Raw genomic sequence first — 22807 nt, 5'->3', positions numbered from 1 at the left:
GCAAGTACGTACCAATCCCATAAATAATTGGTAAGTGGACGCCATCTTCCAGTTTATCATTTACTTCTGTAACAAAATAAATGGGGTAAAAAATTAACAATTCAAGCATAGTATTTAAGTTATTTTTTACAGTTGAGCTATGAAGACACACAAGTGGTTGGATTCACACATGCACTGTCATAACTTGGGTACTATACTAACAAGTGAAATGAGTAGTGTTTTATCAGAGAAGTGTCTCAGGGTGGACTTGAGAAAGTATTTAGGGTAGATATGGTGGAGCACATCTCTAAAGACAATTTAAAAGAAGACAAATACGTCAAAACGTCTACAAGCTGAACTAAATGGCAGATATACTAAGAGCAAAAGTACAACAAATCTTTACAATGTTTCCAAGGAAACATTTGGAAACTGTCACAAAGTTATTGGGACAGCCCCATTTTTACATTGACAGATGTTTAGTAAATAATTCAGAAGTTATTTCTGAGAAAGTAGGCTCTATCAGTCATTTGAAAAATTTGACAAATTTAACGCTTAGGTCGCCAAATTATATGCTTTGATTTTAGTACAAAGGTTTGTCCGAGCCAGGTCTCCTAGCTGCACAGGAAGTTACTGCCTGACATCTGAGGAGACTGACAAAAGACAGTTAGAAGGTTGCAGCTTGTTACTACACTAGAGGGCACATATTGTAAGTTGTATTCACCGCCATTCATCCATACTCACTTTTTGATTTTGGAATAGATTGACGCTTGAGCTGGCAAACGTGGAATCAAAGTGCCCAGCAAGATGTAAATGCTTAGTTGTGACATATGAAGTAATCTGCAGGTCACAAATCTGAATCTCAGCAAGGCAGACATAAACTTCCATGTTTTTGATGCAAGTCGCATGAGTACCACTAAAATGGTTTAACAGCAACACCTGATATGCTCAGCACTTAAAACGGTAAATGTGTGGTATGAAGCAGTATACAAAAACAAGGTATTATAGTTACTATTAGTTGCAAGCAAGTTGCATGCAGTTTATTTATTTAAATACATTCGATCCAGAAAGTTTGGACCATTTAGAATTACAGAAAAAAAAGAACAATCTTACATAGTTATATAAAATCCGTTGGAATCACGATAGCTCATCATAATTCATAGTAACAATCATTCAAGATACTGTAAAAATCTAATAATCAACTAACATATAAAATATTTCAGTAAAATCCTTACAACTAAGGTTAAAATCGAACGTAAAATACGACAATTAACAAATTTTGGCATAAAAAACGTCTCTGTGAGCTTGTGCGATCTCAATTTGCTCCTACAAAGGGCCACAAATTCTTATTAAAATACAAAAAGAATGTCACATATGAATTAATAGGTTCAAAATAATGACAGGGTATGTGGCACGTTTAGAAAATAAGAGGAGGAACAAAGGAATATAAATCTTGTTAAAATCTCCCTCTATAAACAAACAAGGGCTCGGCCTAGAGCTCTAAGGGCCCTTCACAGAGATGAGCCTACGACGGATACACCAAGCCTCTGATAAAAATTTGGTAACTGAGGAAGCTACCAGTGTGGATGTTTCATATTTGCAAATTCTGGTGGCATTGACTCTGTCCAACAGTAATAAGTTTTTACAGAGGGGGATAATCCACTTTCCTCTAGGACTCTTATATAAAGGACAGAAGAACAGAATATGCTCGGTTGTTTCTTTATAATGAGGGCAAGATATACATCTGTCAGTTGAGGGGTCTCTGGATGACCAGTGGGCCGTATGATTATTAATAGGCAGGGAACCATATCTGAGCTGTAGATAGAGGGCACGAGCATAAGGTGGCATAGGGAGGTTCATGAAAGTCTCGGGCCAGGGTTCATGTTTGAATTGGAGGAATTCTGTTGTTAACCTGCCCAGCCCGTTTTTGCGCAGTAGATCTTTGTTGACTTTTTCCCAGTATCTTCTTTTGACAAGTTGTTTCGCATTATTGGGAATCAATTCCGGGTGTTCCCAGTAATGGGAGAGACCTATTTTAACCCAGGCAGATTTCATCTCCTGCAACCATTGGATTTTGATCGGGCCCTGAGGAGTAGCTATAAGTTCCCTCACCGCCACCCTGTATGGTTCGAGTTCGGCAGTTTTCCAAAGACGGATCCAATAGGAAAGCGATCTCAGGGCCGCTATGGTTTTGATGCTGTTTAATCCTAAATCGAGCCTGAGAGGAATTATTGGGGTACCTACCCCTAACCGGGAGACCTGTCTGAGGAATTTGTTTTTTTTTGTTTGTAAAATATCAAATCTTCTATGTAATCCCCAGAGTTCCGCTCCATACAGGGCCGCCGCACGGATTTGGGCATTATAGATCTCGGCAACTGTGATCAAAGGGGAACTCAGAGCCTTTCTGGACCTTTAAGATAAGTGCCCCTTTATCAATGGCTGCCTCCCATTTTCCTGTGGTCGATAATCTAATTCCCAGATAGTCAAACTCTTCCAATTTCTCAAGCGGGACTGAATTCATTTCAATTCTGGCATGTGGTCGTTTTCTTGGAGTGCTGTATATCATAAGTTTCGTTTTTTTAGCATTAACGTCAAGCCCAAAATCCTTACAGAAAACACAAAATTGGTTAACCAAACTTTGGATCCCCATGGGTGATTTAGCTAGCAAGATTGTATCGTCCGCGTACAATAAACAGGGGATTTTTTCCCCGGCCAATTTGGGCGAGTCATTTGTGCAATTCTCCAGATAACGGATACAGTTGTTAATATAAAGCAAAAAAAGAGTAGGAGCCAGAACGCACCCCTGCCGGACTCCTCTGTTGATAGCCACAGGATCTGTCAGCTCACCCTCCTTGCCACATCTAATTAGAGCATAGGTGTTGTCATGTAGTCGGGTGATAAGGTTCAAAAGACCTGAAGGGACCCCCATATTAGAGAGTGTTGACCATAGCATGTTCCTGGGGATCAGATCAAATGCAGCTCTCAGGGCTATGAAGACCACATACAGATTTCCCCACCCAAGTCCACATTCTTCCATTTAATTGCCAGGAATCTCAAGACTTGGTCAATGGTACTCACAGCAGGTCTAAACCCTGCTTGTAGATTAAATAAGGCATTAGATTCCAAGATCCATTCATCGAGGTGGCACAAAAGGTGTTTAGCATACATTTTTTGAAAATTGTCCAGGAGACTGATCGGACGATAGTTAGCTGGAATATTGGGGCTACCTTTTTTGAAGATGGGAACTATCTCAGCCCCTTTCCATGAGTAAGGGATAGGGGCTCCTGCTGCGATTGCATTGCAGATTCGATTGAGATAAGGAGCCCATATGTCAGGTCTTGTCTTATATAAATCGCCCGGAATCTTGTCAGGGCCTAGAGCCTTTCCCCTATTTAGTGAATCTATAGCGGCACTTGTTTCAGCTAAGGTGAATATGATCGGGCAGCATCTTGAATTATTGGAACATCAAGGGACCTAAAAGATGCCTCAGGTGGACCTGCATATCATTGGCCAAAATGCTCAACCCAGGCTGCGGGAAGAATTGATGTGCCAGGTACAGAGGCAGAGTCTCCACAGTTTTCTGCTATTAATTTCCAAAACCTGGAGGTATCTTTTGATTTAGCAGTTTTCAGAATAGCAGCCCATCTAGCCTCTTCTCAGCTTCTGCGTGCCTTGTTGCATTCGGTCTTATAATCTTTTCTAGCTGTTCTTACAGATTCAACTTGGCCAGTTTTTAGAACTTTCAATAAAGTGAGCTGTGCTTCCCTACATGAATTGTTAAACCACCGTGCCCGGCACTTTTTCTTGGGGTTGCTGGTGATCTCTTTTGTGAAAAGATGTTTTAGGGAATCGAACAGTTTACTGTGGGATGCTAAAAGCCTATCACCCTCATCATCTTCTTTATAATGGAGCATGCACTCCATTTGATTGGCTAGCAGATTGCATATTGAAAAGAGATGCTCGGGGATGTGGTAACAGACTCCCATTTTAAATTGCAGCTATTATTTGATAGAGCTAGCTGTTGGGCATAAGCCTTAGAGTGGGGTATCTCAAGTAAAGGGAATAGGCCTCTAGTCGATAGAATCAATGGGTCGTGGTCACTCTCTTCATGCTCTTGTACTCTCATATCAGCCATGTGGCCCCACAGTCGAATATCGAGGAGTATATAATCAATCTGGCTTATAGACCCTCCTCGTTTGAAAGTGGGATGCAGATTTGTGTCAGAGCAGGAGCGACCATTGCAGGCTCGAAGGCCACATGTTAATGTAATATCAGCCACTAAACGAGCTGTTTTATTCAGTCTCGGCCTTTTATTAGAGACTAGCTGTGGAATCCCCCAGTAGGCATCCTCTTCTTGATATATCTCTTGAACCAGGGGGTTGGGCTCAAATGTAACGTTAAAGTCCCCTCCAATCAGAATAAAATGAGATAAATTATTTTTAAGTAAGCTATCCAGTAAAGATAGAGCATTGTAATCTAAGAGGCTGCCCTCACTCCTGTTGTAAATGTTGATTATTAGTAAAGATCTCTCCTCGGAGATCGTTAACAATAGGGCCTGTAAATCAGGGCAGCCCGTATCTATTGCTACAGCTTCACATCTGAGAGAACTACTTAGCCATATGAGTAGCCCTCCCGAAGGTCTCCCGGAGGGCGACCCTCGAGCTGGAACCCAATAGCTTCTAAAACCTAATCTGTGTTTGGGACCCATTGCCCAAGTTTCTTGGAATAGACATAGTAGATGTTCGTCGATAAATTGACCCCATTCCAAATTTTGCATTTTGCTTTCCAGCCCTGCTATATTCCAACTGAGAACCTTAGCAAGATCCTTAGATTTGATGTATCTAACTTCCTTAGGGGGGTGTTTCATACTAAGGGCAGTACAGCCGGGGATCATACTATTACCCGCCGACATATAGTTGCCTGTATCTGTGTTGTCCTGTGTGATGTTCACTTTGCAAAGTGATGAACCCGATGAATTCATATCTAGTGGGGTATCTAGGCAGTAGAGCCCTGGATCCCTAGAAGTGGTTGTAGAAAAAGGAGCCCCCTCCTTATTAGCTAAATGAAAAATGTTTTCAGAAGTTCCCCGATTATCAGGGTCCGTCAGAGACAATGGGATTGCTGAAATAGGAACATTGAGGACAGTATGGTTAGTGTGCTCGGAAACAAGAGTGTTGGAATCCACTCCCCACGGACCATCACATAGTCAATCTATCTCCGAGAGCGACAGCGATGGATGTCTGGGACCAAGGTCAGGGCTAGACCGTGTCTCAGTGTCAAGGGAAACTTTACGAAACAATAGAGGTTGCCTATTCATGGATGGCCGTGCGGGCGGATAAAACGCTTGTGGGCTGCATAGAGAGACCATGCCTGCTAAAGGATATGGTCTATCTGCATTTAACACAAGCTGCCGTACAAGAACAGGGGAGTTGAAATTGATGACAATACAATCCCCTGTACCGATCCTTTCTAGAGAACCCACCCACCCAACCCTTCTCACCATCAAAATCGAGGATGTCATAGAAAAAGCAAACCCAGCGTTGGCATGCAACCAATGGATAACCTTATTTTTGAGCTCAGTGAAAGATTCAGAGGATTTGGTTTTAAGTACAGGCACATTAGAAATAACCAAAACATATGGGCATGACTCCGGGGGAAGTTGCAGTGCTCTTATTCCAGTTGGACCAATGGTCTGGGTCCTCTGCGAGGAGCCAGAGGGAACATGATCACAAGTGGAATTAGAGGTACCAATACTAGGTACCTAATTTGGCGGAAGGAATATCCTATCTAGAGGATGGACTGGAGCCATCAGCGGAAAAATAATCGGAGTATTTGGAGCTCTGGCAGAACTGGTTGTGTCTTGATTTATAGAGGGAAAGTGGCTCTTGCTCATTGGGGCAGGCCGTCTGTTAACACTAACCTGCTCCTGAATAGGATAAGAATGGTACGAATGGGGTAAAGTATCTATAGTAGGGGGGGGGGGGGGGTACTGGCTTCTGGGTCTTAATAAAAGCTTCTAGTTTTTCCTCTATTATTTGAAGGTGGGTTGAAGTTGGAAGAAGCAACTTAGAGATCTATTCTCTTATAAGAACCCTAATAGACCCATTTAACTGTTGGTCGATGGTGAGGAGCGAGGAGGATGAATCCATGACCTTGTTAGGGAGCTGGGTCGGTTGAAGGGGGCTCAAAGTCCTGGTACGTTTATTTATAATGACGGGCTCCCTACGTTTCCTCTTGCCCTTGGGATTGGGAACGACGGTGGTTGGGGGCTCTCTCTTGGAAGAGCTCCTGGTCGGCGGAATCAGCGATGCAGGTGAAATGGAGTCATATGGCGTTTCACCCTGAGACTCCTGGAGGATACCTACAGGGGAAAGGGAGGGTGGTCGATATAGGTAGAGATCCTATATGCGAGGGGGGCTGTATGGGAAGGTCGTCGTGGGCTGCAATAATGGCTGGAGAAGATGGAACAGCTAAACGGTGCTGCACCAGCTCTATTTCTTTCTCTAGAGCCCCGACGGCCTTTTGTAAAAAAACATCTAGGGTTTTATTTGATCCAAGCTTCTCTTCGACCCCCCCCCCCCCCACACGCCGTCGACCCATCTTTCTTGCCTTGGGGTGAAACCCGAACTGTAGGGATGCAAACAAGCCCCTCTTGCTACTGTTGGCAACCCCACACCGTGAGATAATTTATACACTCCACAACCCCTACTGCAGATGGCAAGCAAACAGAGGAACCCCCAAGAGCAAGAAGAGGGGACGCGAACGGGCACAGGACGGTCCTGTGCGCGACCCGTGACAGCGGTCGCGCAAAAAGACTTGAGGGGGCTGTCCCTGCCCCACACACCAAGGACCAATGAGCGAGGGGGGCCTGGCTCCTGCCTCGCGAAAATCAGCAAAATCCTGTAAGCGCGACCCGCGACAGCGGGCGTGCAAATAGTCTTGAAGGGGCTATCCCCGCCACAAACACCAGGGACCAATGAGCGAGGGGGGCCTGGCTCCTGCCCCTGCCTCGCGAAAGTCAGCAAGATCCCCTATCCACAGAGCCGGCACAGCTGCAAGTCTGAGTCCTCACACCTCTCCTTACAGCCCTCCGAAAGTAGGATGTCAGGGGGGTGGCCCAGCCCAGCCTCTGTCAGGCGCTGACGGGCGCAGGACGGGAGCGCGAACCGGATTTTAAAGGGCTCCTGCCCTCACACAAATCGACGCCTCCTCCTCCTGCAGTCCAACGCGCTTCCCGCAGTAGCGGGAGCGCAAACAGGATTTTAAAGGGCTCCTGCCCTCACACGGGTCGCAGCCTCCTCCTCCTGCAGCCCAACGTGCTTCGCATGCAGTTATCTTCAGCAGATTCGCACACCATCAAGTTACCATACAGGGTCACTTGTGGTTGAATAAAAGCAAAAATAAGTTTGCATTTAGCAATGGCATGACCTTCCATTTTATGTATTCCAATCCACGAGTAGAGCAGCTACCTTTGAAAACACGCCTTGAATCACTTTTTTTAAGAGGTTGGGAAAAATGTCCACTTGCCACCATTGCGTAGGTTCAAGGCTCTCCACAGTCAGGTTCCATCACCAAAACTGTGTGCGCTGAAGTTTGGTAGTGGCCATTTGAGGTTTCAAACTAGTCAATTTAAATTAACTAGAGCAGGATAAGTCAGATGGCAATATCAGTATCCATGATTTTTCATAATGGCCCACACAATTAATTGTATAGTGTTATAAGAACATGTCTGGGTTACCTGACACACACAATGTAACCAAATGGATTTCATCCTTCTGTTGGTCCAACGAACCTATGAAAAATCCATGCACATAAATTAAGATATGCCCATATTTAAATAAGTCAAATGTTGTAAATCAGCAATATAATGTTGAACATCTAACCAGTGTCTAAAGACAACATCCAGTGAATGTGTACATAAGGAAAAACACTGTCAGGAATGGAAGGACGTTTCTCAATAAAACAATTTTGGACAAAACATGCTGATTAAAACTTTGGGTGAAGTCTCTGTCTATTGCCCAAATATGTCATACCTCTGTGGTAAATAAGCTGAACACATCCAAATATTATCTATGAGAGACAGGGGCCCGAAAACAAATTTGGTAAACTTGACAGTGATTATGTCAACCAGGGACTGTAGTCAGACTATATGAATTTAAATCTCTCTTACAAATGAATTAAAAAAGCTGGGAGGAAATTCAGAACGCATATTCAGACTAAAGAACTTAAGAGGCAAAAGATGGTCATAATTAAAGGGATGAACTGCATCAATATCAAGTCTGCATGTATATGTATTAAGCATGCAACTAATCTGCGGCCCTATAAACTTTCAGGGAAGGATCACAAACTACCACCAAAATCACAGCTTGAGACATTTAATAATTAGATTAGCTATGTTAGTAATAAACTAAGTCTGTAAGATCTCAAATTGAGAGCAGTTGTTTCCGGACTTTCTATCCAAAACTGTAGGGTGAGAGTTGCTGTGAAAAAAACTGAGTGTTTAATAGATTTAACTTTCATACAGAAGAGGCTAACATATTTACCACACCTACAGGATCCTTGACAGTGAAGGAGGAAGGAGAGATCACTTACAGATTTCACAGTTTTCAAACATGTTGGTGATTTTTTGCTTGATACTTTTGTAAAGTGAAGTAGATTCATCTGACTCCAAATATAAGTGTTTCTTGCCAAAATCCCTGCTTGCCTGAAGACTTTTTGTGATTTGGTACAAACAGAACTTTGTCACCAAATACCTCCCATTGTTCCCAGAGCTCTATTCTTCTTTTAGCTGCCAAAGGAGAATTCATGCACTTACGTGTTCTTTTGCTTCAGTGAAACAGTGATAATAATAATGTCTGATATGGATGTATTATTTGTAGCACTGTCAGCATTCACCTCCTGATCCTTAGCTGAACCCATGATAGCTTTACTTTTTCTTTACACTGTCCCTGTAATTCTTAATAAAATCTTTTCCATAAACATCTCCTGCTAAAATTTATTTTCCAAAATACCTTTTACACTGACTTCCACCATTACGTCTTAAACCTATTTGACAATTCCATCTAGTGCACCAAAAATGAAATTCTACCACACATATTTTTTAATTGGACAATGCATACGGAACACATAAGGGAAATGTAGCTGTTATCCTCGTTCTCCTTCAGGAGAATATTTAAATCAAAAGCACTGGATAGTCTGGTCAGCGCATGAGACGGCATATTTTGTAAAAATCCTATGAAAGTTCTTTGAAAATTCCTTAGAAAAGTAAACTTTAAAAACCTACATAAATGTCAGCCTAGCTACAGGCTAAACAGGCAATCTTTTATTTATCAAAATTTAAGGTCACTAGAAAAAAAACAAGTAACTCAAAATATCTTTCACAAACCTTTTAATGGGAAAAATTAAATAAAACAGAGTCTATAAAGCCAGACAGGCTGCATGCAGCAATCAGAACCAGTTGACATTGCCACTTTGAGAGAACACAGACCACTTGCAAGCCATAATGTTCTGTCCGTGGCAGTTACCTTTTTACAGAGACTTAGGATCGTACTTATTAAACAATAACTTTCCTGGTATTTTGCATAGGAGAGGAGAAAAAGTTACTCATGACTTTATTGAAAATTCCCCTAATGGAGAACAAGTATTACAGGTAAGTAACATATCTTCTCATTAATTGATCGTTATTAGCAATCAATACAGTAGCAAGTCCATGCCTTGAAAGGACAGCGGAATGACCTGGAGACAATCACGGTCTCCACAATAGGTCTGATCTAGCCGGGTCTCAGCCCTAGAACCTGAGTTAAGGTGTCTCTGCGACACAAGTGTTTCTAAGTAATATTAGTTGCTGCTTTGCATCTATTAGAGTGAGCTCTTGATCTACCAGTTAAGATCTTCTTATCAGTTTGGTATCATAAAACAATGAAAAAGGCTATCCACCAAGATTTCCTCTAACCTTTTGTTTTGGCTAGATGATCCCTTAACCCCCTCCTGACGCCCAGTGGATAAAGAGACCATTCCGCTACAGGCAAAGGGTTTTGAAAAACCTTTGGTAAGGAAATGGACTGACTAACATGGAAGTTCGAAACTAACTTGAGTTAAATATCTGGATTAGTTCTCATTATGACTATGTTCTTATGTAACACTGTACATGGTTCAGTAGAGCGCAACGCTTGAATTTTCCAAAATCCACCGTCAGATGTGATCACTACAAGTAAGGCAGCTTTCTACAAAACAAATGTGTAATTGAGTATTATGGCTGGACTGAAAAGGGGGATCTATAAGCCTGGAGTGCATTATGTTCAATTTTTGAGAAGACAAAGTCTCCTGACTGGAGGTAAACATTTTTTAATCCTTCAATAAAATCATGAATTAAAGGGATTTTTGGAAAAAAGGAGTTGTGAAGAACATTTCCCTGTAACATGTAATGACTGCAAGGTGCATCTTTATTGATAAAAATGATAGATTCAGAATTACTGCTTCTTCATTTCACTGGGTCAAAATTCTTGTGTATGTAAGAGATGCACAAAGTTTCTAACTGAATGCACAGGAGACCTGCTAGATGGGCATCTGGCCTCCTTTAGTATGCCCAGACAGTTAGTTTGGTGACATGGTTAAATGACCATTTGGCATGGGTATAGGAGCCAGGCTGCCAAGGTCAATGAGATAGGTTAAGGTCCAATATTTGTTCCTGGAATTTACATGAGATCTGGCATCCGGCATAGTAGTTTTTCATACAAATGGAGGTGGTCTGTGAACCACCTCACTACTAACAAGGCCACTTCCGGGCTATAAGGGCCATTCGTCCTTTGGAGAGTATCACTTTTTATTAGGACTGACAATGGTAGTGGTATTGGTAGAAATGTATACAGAACCTAATCAATAAAAAAATAATTCCATTTCATACATGAGTGTTAGTAACTGAAGGCTTAAAGTGGATAATTGTTGTTTTGGCATTTGTGAAGAAGTCTTTCTGTTTTAAATACTTTTCACTAAAGATGTTATGCAGTACCTCATTTGCAACCCACTTATGATTTTCCTGAAAAGTTCTGGTGGGAGAGTATACTTCTTCATTGTCTACAAATGGGGAGTTGAATTAAGTGTATGTATAAAAATTTGGAAGAGGCTATAAGCCACTCCCAAATGTCTTGTGCCTCAAGAGTTTGAAACTGGATCTTCTGACCCCCAACTTGATAGAACTGTAAAGTGCTGTCGCAGTGACCATTTGAATTAGCTGTGTGCTTGTGTTGAACACATGTAAGAAGGATGTGAGAGTCAGATGAAGCACTCCAAGTTCCAGAAGGTAGATGTAACTAAACATGTCACCTTGTTCCTTGTACCTGAAGGTGATCCATATAGGCTCAGCCCACCAGGGAGATGGCTCTCATTATTGTTTTAGAATGTGCTAGTGAGAAAAACATCCTGCAGTAGGTTCTTAGTTTGACACCAACGCAGGAAGGACTGGCTCACTGCTGAAGTAAAAGTTAATCTGCTCTCCAAAATGCCACAATATTGATAACCACTGGTCTTCCAGTTACTGCTGAAGAGGTCTTATGTAGGGTTTTGCAGCTGGAACCAGGAATATGGAGCCAAGAATAAGAAATCTGTCAGGCAATTGCATATGCTCTCTTCCGACCTTTGAGGTATTTCAGAGGAATAGAAAAAAGTACCTGCTTTGATGGATAGACATTTGCTTCTACATTTTCCAACAACCCCACAGGTAATGAATAAACTGAAACTTCATCAGCATTGACTTTGCACAGTTGATGAGCCAACCTAGGCTGTGGAAAAAAAAAGACTGTGCAATCTTGCAGTGCATTCTAAGGTGTTCAGCCCTTGATGCACCTCGCTCTTTAGAAACACATAAGACACTTACTTCTGTGTCCACTTCCATACATCTTTTAGCCTGAGATTACACTCAGCCATGGTAAGTGCTTTCCACCACATAGCTATGTTTGTCTTCGCCAGCCCTAATGCAAGATCTATAAATCTGTACATATTCTTTAATGTTGTGGAATGCTGCATCAGTTTCAGTAAACACATTGCCTTTCCCTCAATTCCCCCAGTAAGATCCAATACAAGGACTAATATATTTGGATCTGTGAGCATCCGCATAGGATAAAAATCAGCCTGTGTTTGTTGACATCTTGGGCAGAGGTCTGGTGACCCAGGACACATTACAGTGAAATTCTGAGGGGACAAGAACATGTAATGTAAGTAATTTATCTGGGTGTATGTAAAATGGTATCACAGTAAAGTGGTCAACGAGGAGTCCACCTCGGAGGCACTAGTAGGTTGAGTGAAAGCCAAACAATAGTAAGTAGTTTGGACCTGAGAAAAAGATCATTTTAGAGTGGGGCATAGCTGAATGATATCACAATGAAAAAACAATGTCCACTTCAGGTCAAGAGCAAGTATTAGGCTGCAGTCTGTACACATTAGCATTTTTTGTGGTTCTGCCCCACATAATACCTCAGACAAAGAAAATCAAACTGGCAGGAATGCACACGTCATTTAATTCAGAACTACTGACAGGCATTTAATAATTATTAGCCCTTAGCAGGGCAGTTAACAAACGGGTTACAAAGGTGCTGTCAAAAACAACAACTGCTTTGGTTACAAGATCAGAAGAGCAGCCTTGGACATTTGCCACCAATTAAACTATTGCAATAGATTAGCCTGTCCCTGTATCATAGTCAGGAAATAGACACCCGATTTAAAGCACCATGGAATGCTGGGGCTCCACTTTCTAATCACAGTACTGGGGAGATACCACTAACCTATACCTTATTAGTAAGGTAGTGTGCAGATGAGCTACATGGTCCAATACCAATACACTCTCCCACATCCTAATATAGCACCCTGATGACTACACGTGGTAAGAAGCTCTGGGTTCACATGTTTTCAGGATCCAAGTCACAAAACAGATGTGAGATCCAGGGAACGCTAGGAATTGCTGAGATCCCAGGAACCCACTTCTGACCAGACACTCCAGTTAGGTTAGCCCAGATGTAATTTACAATGAACACAGGAAAATTACTCAAATACCAGTTAAGCTCTAGTTTGGAGATATGGAAATGCTGGTAATTACACAAGTCCCAACAATCCACCTTAATCAAAAAGTGAGGCTCATGGAAGGCTAAGTGTATGAAAGTACCCTCTTTCTTGGCATGGTTACCCCCATTTTCTGCCTTTCAGTATGTTTGACTGTCTTCACTGGGATCCTGCTAACCAGGACCCCAGTGATTATGCTTTCTCCCTTCCAACTTGGTAACCTGTACCATTTTCACCCCACATTTGGCATACTGGTGCCCACATGGAAGTCCCTAGTATATGGTCCCTAGGTACACAGGGCTTTGGGGTACCAGGGGATCCCTATGGGCTGCAGCATGTATTATGCCACCCATAGGGAGCCTATGCAAAGTGTTCTGCAGGCCTGCCATTGCAGCCTGCGTGAAAAGGTGCATGCACCCTTTTTCACCATAGGTCACTGCAGCAGGTCACTAAGTCACCCCTATGGCAGTCCCTCCTAGCCCACAGGGCAGGGTGCAAGTACCGGTTTGTGAGAGCACCCATGTACTAGCAGAGGTGTCCCCATAAACTCTAGTGCCATTTTCCTGGACTTTGTGAATGCGGGATGCCATTTTACAAGTGTACTGGACATAGGTCACTAGCTATGTCCATCTACATAATGGTAACTCCGAATCTAGGCTTGTTTGGTATAAAACATGTCGGAATCATACCCCAATACTGCTGCCAGTATAGGAAGTATGAATCCATGCACTCTGGGGGCTCCTTAGAGGACCCCCAGCATTGCTCCTACCAGGCAGCCCATGCTGCTGCTACCCCTCAGACAGGTTTCTGCCCTCCTGCTGCTTGAACAGCTCAAGGCCAGGAAGGCAGAACAAAGGATATCCTTTAGGAGAGGGGGCTAACACTCTTCTGCGACTCCTTTGTCCCCATCCTGTAGGACTCCTGTGGGTGCCTGCCTTTGCTCCTGTTAGCTCCCTGTGACTTTGAAGGTCCCCTCTGACTCCCCTCCTGGGTTGAGTCCTCCTGGGTGTTGCTGGTCCTTGGCAACTCCACTTTCCAACAACCACGACATTTGCCTTTGCCAAGGCTTGTTGGTGGAATTCCTGCACCAACACCTGACTGCAATTCTCCTTCCAGCGTGGGACATCGTCTGCATCTCTCAGGAAGTCTTCACCGACTCAAGGGCTGCTGTGCTGACCTTTGTCACATCACCATCGACCAACTCTTGCCTCCACAACTGGGTGGGTAGTAGCTCCTAATTCTCTTGGACTCTTCTGTAACGTCCGGACTAGGTCCCTTTCTTCCACAGGTTCTGCTCTTCAGGAATCGACCACTGGTTTCTTGCATTCTTGTCTGGTTGTTGCATTTTCTTCTGTTCCTTCTTTTGAGTGGTTTGGGGGAAATCTAGTAATTAACTCCTTTCCTCCTGGTCGCTAAGGGGCACTGTGGTACTAACCTTTGGGGTTTCCTAGTACCCCCAGCTCCCCTCTACACATTCCACTTACCAAGATGGGGGTCCTGTGTTCCCATTCTATTTTTTTAGTATATGGTTTGGGATCCCCCTACAGTCACTATTGTCTAGCTGCATTTGCACTGTTTTCCATCACTTTCTATGCCTACTACTGATAACTAGTGTATATATTTAGTGTGTTACTTACCTCCTATTAGAGGGTTCCCTCTCTAGTACTTTTTGGTATAGTGTCACTAAAATAAAGTACCTTTATTTTTGTAACACTGAGTGTTTTCTTTGATGTGTGTGAGTGCTGTGTGACTACCGTGGTTTTGCATGAGCTTTGCATGTCTCATAGATAAGCCTTGGCTGTTAATCCACAGCTACCTCTAGGGAGCATGGCTTCCAGTCACTGCCTACGCTACACTAATAGGGATACCTGGAACTGGTATAAGGTGTAAGTACCTTAGGTACCCACCACACACCAGGCCAGTTTCCTACACTAAGAATTAAAACCTGCAACCCTGTACCAATACCATTACCACACTATCCTTGGTTAAGTCAATCCAGACATGCTGCACAAAGGAGATCAAAGAATGACTTCTTTCCTAAGTAAAAACTGTTTTGCGATGAAGACTTGTGGAGAGTTACTCGTCAAAAATCAGGGTGAATTTATATATGAGATGAGATAAGGAAGACAATATTCTGGCATTCATCTATGACAGTCTACCTGTACTATAAGGGTTTGCTGGGGTTATTCAGGTTTCAAGTCAAAACACAAATAAAACTACAGCGAATGTGAAGAATTACTTGGATACCGATTACCCTCATGAAATTCTACTGGTACAATAATCCATTAGGTCAAACTTGGTACTGTGCCCCATGAGTGAAGTACTTTACTTCTGTCCCCTGTAAGGCCCAGTGTAGCAAGCTGGCTCAGTATATACTATATCAAAATGAGATATGGTGTGCACAGAGTGCAGGGGTTCCCAAGCGGCTTAACAGAAGCTGAAGCGGATAATACTAATGCTCTCTTTTGTGGTAGTGTGGTCAAGCAGTTAGGCTTATCAGAGGGTAGTGCAAAGCAGTTGTTGTACACACGCAGATAATAGAGGAAGCACACACTCAATGACAACTTCAGACCAATGGTTTTTATATAGCAAAATAACTTTTCTTAATTTATTTCAAGAACCACAGGATTCAAGTTGCAGGTAAGTACTTCCATATATTAGTATTACACACATATATCAATAGTACTTTGTTTGAAATAAATAAGTTATGCAGTTTTTGAAATATTGGCAATTATCGGTTTTAAAAGTTGACAGTGCAATTTTCAGAAACAGTTCCTGGGGGAAGAAACGTTAGTACGATTTACAGGTAAGTACTTGACTTACAGTTCCAGTCTCTGGGGGTTACGAAATCCACAGGTTGGGGTTCAAGTTAACCCCAAACATCCACCACCAGCAACATGGGGCCGGCTGGGAGCAGAGGTCAAAGTTGAGGCAAAATTAACATGGGCTCCTATGGAGACTGGGGGCACTCGGTTTCACATCGCCAGACAGGTAAGTACCCGTGTCTTTGGACGGCAGACCTGGAGGGTTTACAGGAGCACTGGAGGGGCCGTAAGTAGGCACCAAGCATACACACTCAGTGGCACTGGGGCAGCTGGGTGCAGGGTGCAAACAAATCGTTGGGTTTCCAATAATTCTCTATGAGGGGACCCCGGGGGTCACTCAGAGGCAGCAGGCGAGGTCCAGGGGGTCGACTCGGGTAAACCACAGGCTGAACAGGGAGGAGGGCCACCTGCTGAACGTAGCTGCACCAGAGGTCGGGTTCTCCAAGGCCTGGGAGCTGCAGGTGCAATGTGTCTTCAGGCGTCGGATATCTTTGTCCGGAGCTTTCACGGTCAGGGGGTCTTTGGGAGTTCCTTTGCAGGCATCGTGAAGAGGTCAACTCAGGGTGGGCACTTGCTCAGAACCGCCTGGGATCCTCTCTAGTTGGTTGGGCCACCTGGACATGGGCCATGGGCGCCGGATGCAGAGTGGTCAGGACTCACGCATTCAGAGTGAGGCTGGAGTCCTTGGTTGTCGTTTCTTCTTGGACAGGGCCTCTATCCACAAGAGTTCTTGGTCCTTTTGAGTGCTGGGCAGTCCTCTGGAGCTTGGCAGAGGTCGCTGGTCCCACTGGATGCATCGCTGTTCTTGTGCAGGACCTTTGAAGTAGGAGACAGGCTGGTAGGGCTGGGCTCAAATCAGTTGTTGTCTTCCTTCTTCGCTGCTGGGGTTTCAGCTATGCAGTCCTTCTTGTCAGGTCACCAGGAATTTGACGACGTTGGTTCAGGGGAGCCCTTAAATCCTGGATTTAGGGGAGTTACAGGGGTCAGTAGCCAATGGCTACTGTCCCTGAAGGTGGCTACACCCTTCCTGTGCCCACTCCCTTTGGGGAGGGGGGCACAAACCTAACCCTATTGGTCCTTGTCCTCCAAACCAAGATGGAGGATTCTGCAGGGAGGGGGTCACCTCAGCTCTGAACACCTTAGGGGTGGTCCTAGCTGGGGTGGTCACTTCTCCCTGTTTTCCCTAATTTTCCTACCTGACTTGCTGCCAAAAGTGGGGCTTTGCCCGGGGTGCGGACAACTCCACTAGCTGGGGTGCCTTGGGGCACTCTAATGCAAGGCTTGAGGCTCACTGCCAGTTCCTGCAGTGGGGAGGTGTGAAGCACCTCCACCCAGGACTGTGTTTCTGGCCACAGAGTGCACAAAGGCTCTCACCCCACGTGGTCAGAAATTTGTCTGAAAGTGGCAGGCTGGCACAGACCGGTCAGTCCTACATCTGGCAGTTTGGCTAACATCCAGGGGGTTTCTCTAAGATGCCCTCTGGGTGCATTTGTGAATAAATCCAACACTGGCATCAGTGGAGGTTCATTGTGCTGAGATATTTGATACCATACTTCCCAGTGTTCAGTGAAGCCATTATGGAGCTGTGGAGTTCATAATGACAAACTCCCAGACCATATACTCAATATGGCTACACTGCACTTACAATGTCTAAGAATGGACTTAGACACTGTAGGGGCATATTCCTCATGCTGCTATGTCCTCACCTGCGATATAGTGCACCCTGCCTTAGGGCTGTAAGGCCTGCTAGAGGGGTGTCTTACCTATGTCACAGGCAGTGGTTTGTGAGCAAGGCACCCTTAGAGGGGTGCCATGTCAACTTTACCTTTTTCTTCCCACCAGCACACACAGTTGCAAAGGCAGTGTACATGTGCTGGCGAGGGATCCCCCAGGGTGGCATAATACATACTGTAGCCCTTGGGGACCTTCCCTGGCCGCAGGGCCTTTGGTACCATGGGTACCTTTTACAAGTGACATAACTGTGTGCCATGGGTGTGCCAATTGCAGAAACAAAGGTACAGATTTTGGAAAAGAACACTGGTGCTGGGGCCTGGTTAACAAGATCCCAGCACATGTTCAATCAAAGTTGGCATCAACATTAGGCAAAAAGTGTGTGGAGGGGTAACCATGCCAACAGTGGCACTTTCCTACACCCAGTTATGGGAATACAGGTGTGCCCAGAATGACTTGGGTCCCAAGAATCCACACAAAGCCTAATGTGAGAAGATGGCGGTGAGAGATGCAGGCAGAAGAGAGTTGTAGTGGCCAATAACTTTCCGTCTAGGAAGGTTGTATTGAGCACAGAGACTACAGGAATATAGTTCCATGACTAATGCTTACCTTGTGTACTAAAATTACAGTTACCAGGAATTGATGGTCTGTAGGAACTTGATTAAAGGCATACACTGATATTACCCAAGTACATCACTATATCATCATTGCTCTCAGATAAGGAAAAGTAACGTACAGCTTACAGACCGCAGTCTAGATCCTGAATATGGCGAGAGGACCACATGCTGGAGGTTGTGCTGGCATTTGTTTCAGGAGTGGTGGTCTTGGCTAAATGCTCTTGAGGCTCAAGCAGCATCAAACAGGAGGGCCACCAAAGAAGGTGCCCTTTACCTCAGATGCCTTTGAGTATGGTCTGTGGAATGCATGGAAAATCTTCATCTCAACCACATAACTCAAATTACACTAGCTAAGCTGCCAGGTCTCAGTTTAGAGCACAGCAGTAACCATCATAGAAAAAGTATGTAAAAAAAATCATGTTTACAAAATGCTGCTGGAAATGTACCACAGGCAGTGAATCCATAAGACAATGGAGATGTTTGACATCAAAACACTACCTTTTAGGCTTCCTGACAGCATTCTACCATCCACAGCACTTCCACGGAGTGTGCTTTATCACCTCGTCGTATGAAGAGCTATATAAATGAAACTGCATTGAGATGTTGCGGACTGTACAGCCGACATCTTTGGTTTCTTATCTCAAAATAGTGTGTGATTCTGGAACAAAACAATCATATTGTGTCCTGGTGTCTCAAATGTTAAGCATTTTTAACACACATTTAACACACTCCTACTTTAATAACTCTGACATTGTAACTACTATTAGGGCAGGTAAGGGGTGATTGCCGTATGCAGTAGTACTGGTAATTCATCTGCCCTTTGGCCTGCTTCCACAGTTCAGTGATTCTAGGTGAACGTTAGATTTCAACATGTGCACCAGAGGCGAAGGGGCAATGACCATAGACATGTGCTTAGATGCAGGTATTTCAGTCACTTCTGCCACTGTCAAAGCCCTTGAAACCTAAATCGGGCAAACTTAAAAGGAATTTGGGACAGATTTACTAAACTGTCAGGCAAAGCAGCGGCCAAAAATGTTGCGTTGTGTTGCATGACTGGGAGGGAGCAGGGGAGCACTATATTTAAAGAGACATGGCTCTCTCCTCCCCTCACCCTAGTGCTGGTGCAGTTTTTGCTGCTGTGCACACCACACACCTTTGTGCCATAGTGCAAGCGTGTGAGCAAGCATCTAGCATAGGTTTTGTACTGTTGGGATTCCCTTCCAGTACAAAATACTATGCCTGGACAACATTTTTAAAATGTCTTCTTTTTATGTGTGCTCCACAGTGCAGCACACATGCAAAGTAGGAAAAGAAAAGAGAAATGACAACATTTCTCCTTTTAACGCCTGGTTTTAAAAGGCTTAATTTTTTGCAGCAAAACCCTGTCTCACATTTTTGGTAGATGTTTATGTCAAAAAGAGTGGATAGTTGCATGGGAACATCCATGTAACGCCCCCTTGACGCTAAGTAATGCAAAAGTTTGCGCTGGAAAGTAAATAATCAAATAAATAAATTTTGCAAAATGTTTGCAACATTTTTATGGCGCAAAGCGGGTGCAAAATGTTAGTAAATAATAGCCTAGGTCTTAAACTCAAATTCAGTAGTCAGCATCAGACTCTTATTTCTTAGCAGGTGTTTTGAATCATATCAGATTTACTTCCTAACTGACCGGTGGAAATGCTGGGAGGAACAGAGAGAACGTCCTTAACATTTTGCTCGTTCACATCAGCAGAAGGGAATTCCTGAGCCACAGTATCTCTTCTGGTGTCAGCAGGAGACAACTCCCTTGCACCAGAATGCATGCAAGAAAAGGACGGAGGTTGCACAGAAGCAAAAGGTTTCCCATTGTGCAATCCTGGAATAGCTCAATCAATGCTTATAGAAGACATCTTGGTGGCAACATGTTCCAGCAAGACAGCAAGGTCTTATGCTTATGCTTCTCAGCTGATTTGCAAAAGCACAGAGTGCTCCTTTGACTTAATGCAGAGACATGGATGAGAGACATGGATGGTGAGGTATAAAATAATACATGGCTTTCATTTACACGCAGAAAAAGCTGACAATGTGGGAACCATGTTGTACACCATAGAGTCTGAGGAAGTTTGTTTATCTGCGTTCTGAGATTGTGAAACACAACAGTCAAAGTTCTGTCTGGCCAATGGATGCAAGTGGTTTTATGAATAAGGAAAATAAACCGGGGCCAGTCAAGGTTTTGTTCCTAGTTCAGCCATGGGTAACTGTGGCTTCGAGCAGTCAGGCTTCAACAAATGAGAATGTGTAAAGTAACTACACATCATCAAAGCAATTTAAAATACAGAAACATGACTCAAGAAATCTGACACATTTGTAAAAATAGACTGTATTTTTATGAATTTATGGACACCAAAACAAACTAAATCCATGTGAGGGTTCCAGAGATATAGATTTTCAAACAACAATAAATCAAGATTTTTCACTCACCCGTGAGCAAGCACTGACAAATTCAACACGTTTGACACTTAAAAACATTTTCAGCAAAAGGTTTCAGCAAAAAGTTACATCAAGGGTAAATACAGTTACTTAAGGTTACTTTGGGTGGCCAACTCTGGAGCGAAGTCAGTCAGAAGGACCACCAAGGTCCAATGAAACAGTTACCTTCACAAGAAAAGCAGTCTCCAGTCCAGTATTAGTGGCTAGTTGACATTACCTTCTATGGAGTGGTCCTGATCCAAGGGATCTAAGACGTTGAGTATGCTAAAGGACTCTGAAGATGCTGTGCAGTCGACAGGGACTTCCTGGGGCTACTCCACGGTCCTGATGGAACAACTTTGGCCACAGGGGTCGATGTTCCTCTAAGTCCACTTTGGTCCAGCAAATGTTCAGTCGCCACTGGACTACTGGTCTCTGGTCACAGCCAAACAAGCGGTTCCCTGCTTCTGGCGATAGCTCTTCCTTCTGTGACCAAACTGCACTCTGACAGCTCTCTCGGGTCCAGCAGACTCATCGTAACTTTTTGCGTAAGGTCTCGGGCTCCCAGGCTGCACTGCAATGAGGAGTGATGATCCAGTGTTCTGGGTTACCAACTTGCTCAAGCTGGCTTCCTCAACTTTTGTGGCCCTGTGCTGCAAACAGGAAGTCAGTCAACTGACACTCCGAGTCTCTGCTTCTGGCTGGGCTTGGGGGAGGACTTCTCCACAAACAGGACAATGGAGGCACAGTCCTCGCTTCGCTAGCCTAAGGAGCTGAAGGTATAGTCCAACTGCACTGCAGCTTCTTTTTGCCAGGCTCTTGGTAGGCAGGGTAGTCCTGCTTCGGTCCTTTACTGCATTCCAAGCAAGATCTGAGTCCTGAGGGCCAAAGGTGCCTCTTTTATACCCAGAAAGTACCCTTAGAGGAAATGACGGTCAATAGGCAATGGGCTACTTGGTTCTCTGCCACCTGATGACAACTTTGTGTGAAGTGTGGTATCTAGCTATCCCAGAGTGCCTTATTCTGCCCACTCCCAAGACGACTGAACTCTTCCTTTGGGATGTGGAGCTTCATAGTCCACCTAAGAGGTACTGCTACCTGGGGGCTAATCGCCCTTGGAAAGAACTATCCGGCCAGTGTGCTCACCTCTCTGTCCCCAACACCACCCTGTTTACCTAAAGGAAAGAACGGCCCCTCTTGCTGTTCAAATGAGGATCACCCCTTGTGGCTTCCTGCCAGATGGAGGTAACACCGCCTCAAATGGCAGGTCTCTATTGTTTCCTACCTTGGAATTCTCCTCCCCAGGCGGGCAGAATGCTATTTCGTGGCCACGATCTGCAAATGGCCACTGGAAAATGTGGACAACAGTGTGGCAACTTTCAAAAAGTAGCATGTAGCAAAAAGTTACATTCAATTTGACTTGCCCATCAAATCAGACTTAGGCCCTCATTGCAACCATGGTGGTCGGTGATAAATCAGCGGTAATACCGCCAACAGGCCGGCGGTAATAAATCTGAAATTATGACCACAGCGGAAACCGCTCAGACAGCCAGCCACTTTAACACCCCGACCGCCAGGGCGAAAACAACAGGCACCATGGCGGTAACCGGCAACAGCCAGACGGAAGACAATGTACCGCCCACAGTAATATGACACACCTATCCGCCACCTTTTCCGGGGCGGTACCAATGACATCAAAAGCCTGGCGGAAACACTGTACAGAAGGGAAACGACTCACCTCTGGACACTCAAGGAAGAACCACGCTGCCATGGAGCCCGAGTTGCATGTCTTCCCCATGCTCTTCTACTTTCTGCTCCATTACGAACACCAACACCGGTAAAGATGACCAAAGTGAGTACAGCCACCTAGCACACAGGGGAGGGTGGGAGGAAAAAGAGAGTGACACACACGCAACACCCCCACACACAACCAGATGGGGTAACATAACCTATACACCCCTCAGGAATAATGCAAGGACAACTACTATAGTGTAAAAAGGCAATAATAAGATAAATATAAGCGAAATTCGTGCATCCAAATCAAAAAGTATATACATATTTACAATGCAAGGGACACTGCCCAGTCCTCAATGTCCGTGGGCCACAGGGCCACATCACAAAGTCCAAGGCTCAACCTCACTCCTGCAACAACACGGAGAG

At 44.2% G+C, this 22807-nt stretch overlaps 1 protein-coding gene across 2 annotated transcripts in view; it reads right to left on the bottom strand.

Moving 5' to 3' along the window:
- Nucleotides 1-22807, bottom strand: part of NTAN1 (N-terminal asparagine amidase) — a 235993-nt gene that overhangs the window by 117771 nt on the left and 95415 nt on the right. For both annotated transcript variants that reach the window (XM_069210221.1, XM_069210222.1), the window contains 2 exons: nt 7715-7768; nt 13-66 (listed from right to left, as the gene is read on the bottom strand). In XM_069210221.1, coding sequence (XP_069066322.1) covers nt 13-66; nt 7715-7768 — 108 coding nt within the window. The remainder of the gene's footprint in view (nt 1-12; nt 67-7714; nt 7769-22807) is intronic.

This window comes from Pleurodeles waltl, chromosome 10, assembly GCF_031143425.1.
Source record: "Pleurodeles waltl isolate 20211129_DDA chromosome 10, aPleWal1.hap1.20221129, whole genome shotgun sequence".
NCBI classification, from domain to species: domain Eukaryota; kingdom Metazoa; phylum Chordata; class Amphibia; order Caudata; family Salamandridae; genus Pleurodeles; species Pleurodeles waltl.
This window is presented reverse-complemented; position numbering and strand designations above follow the sequence as displayed.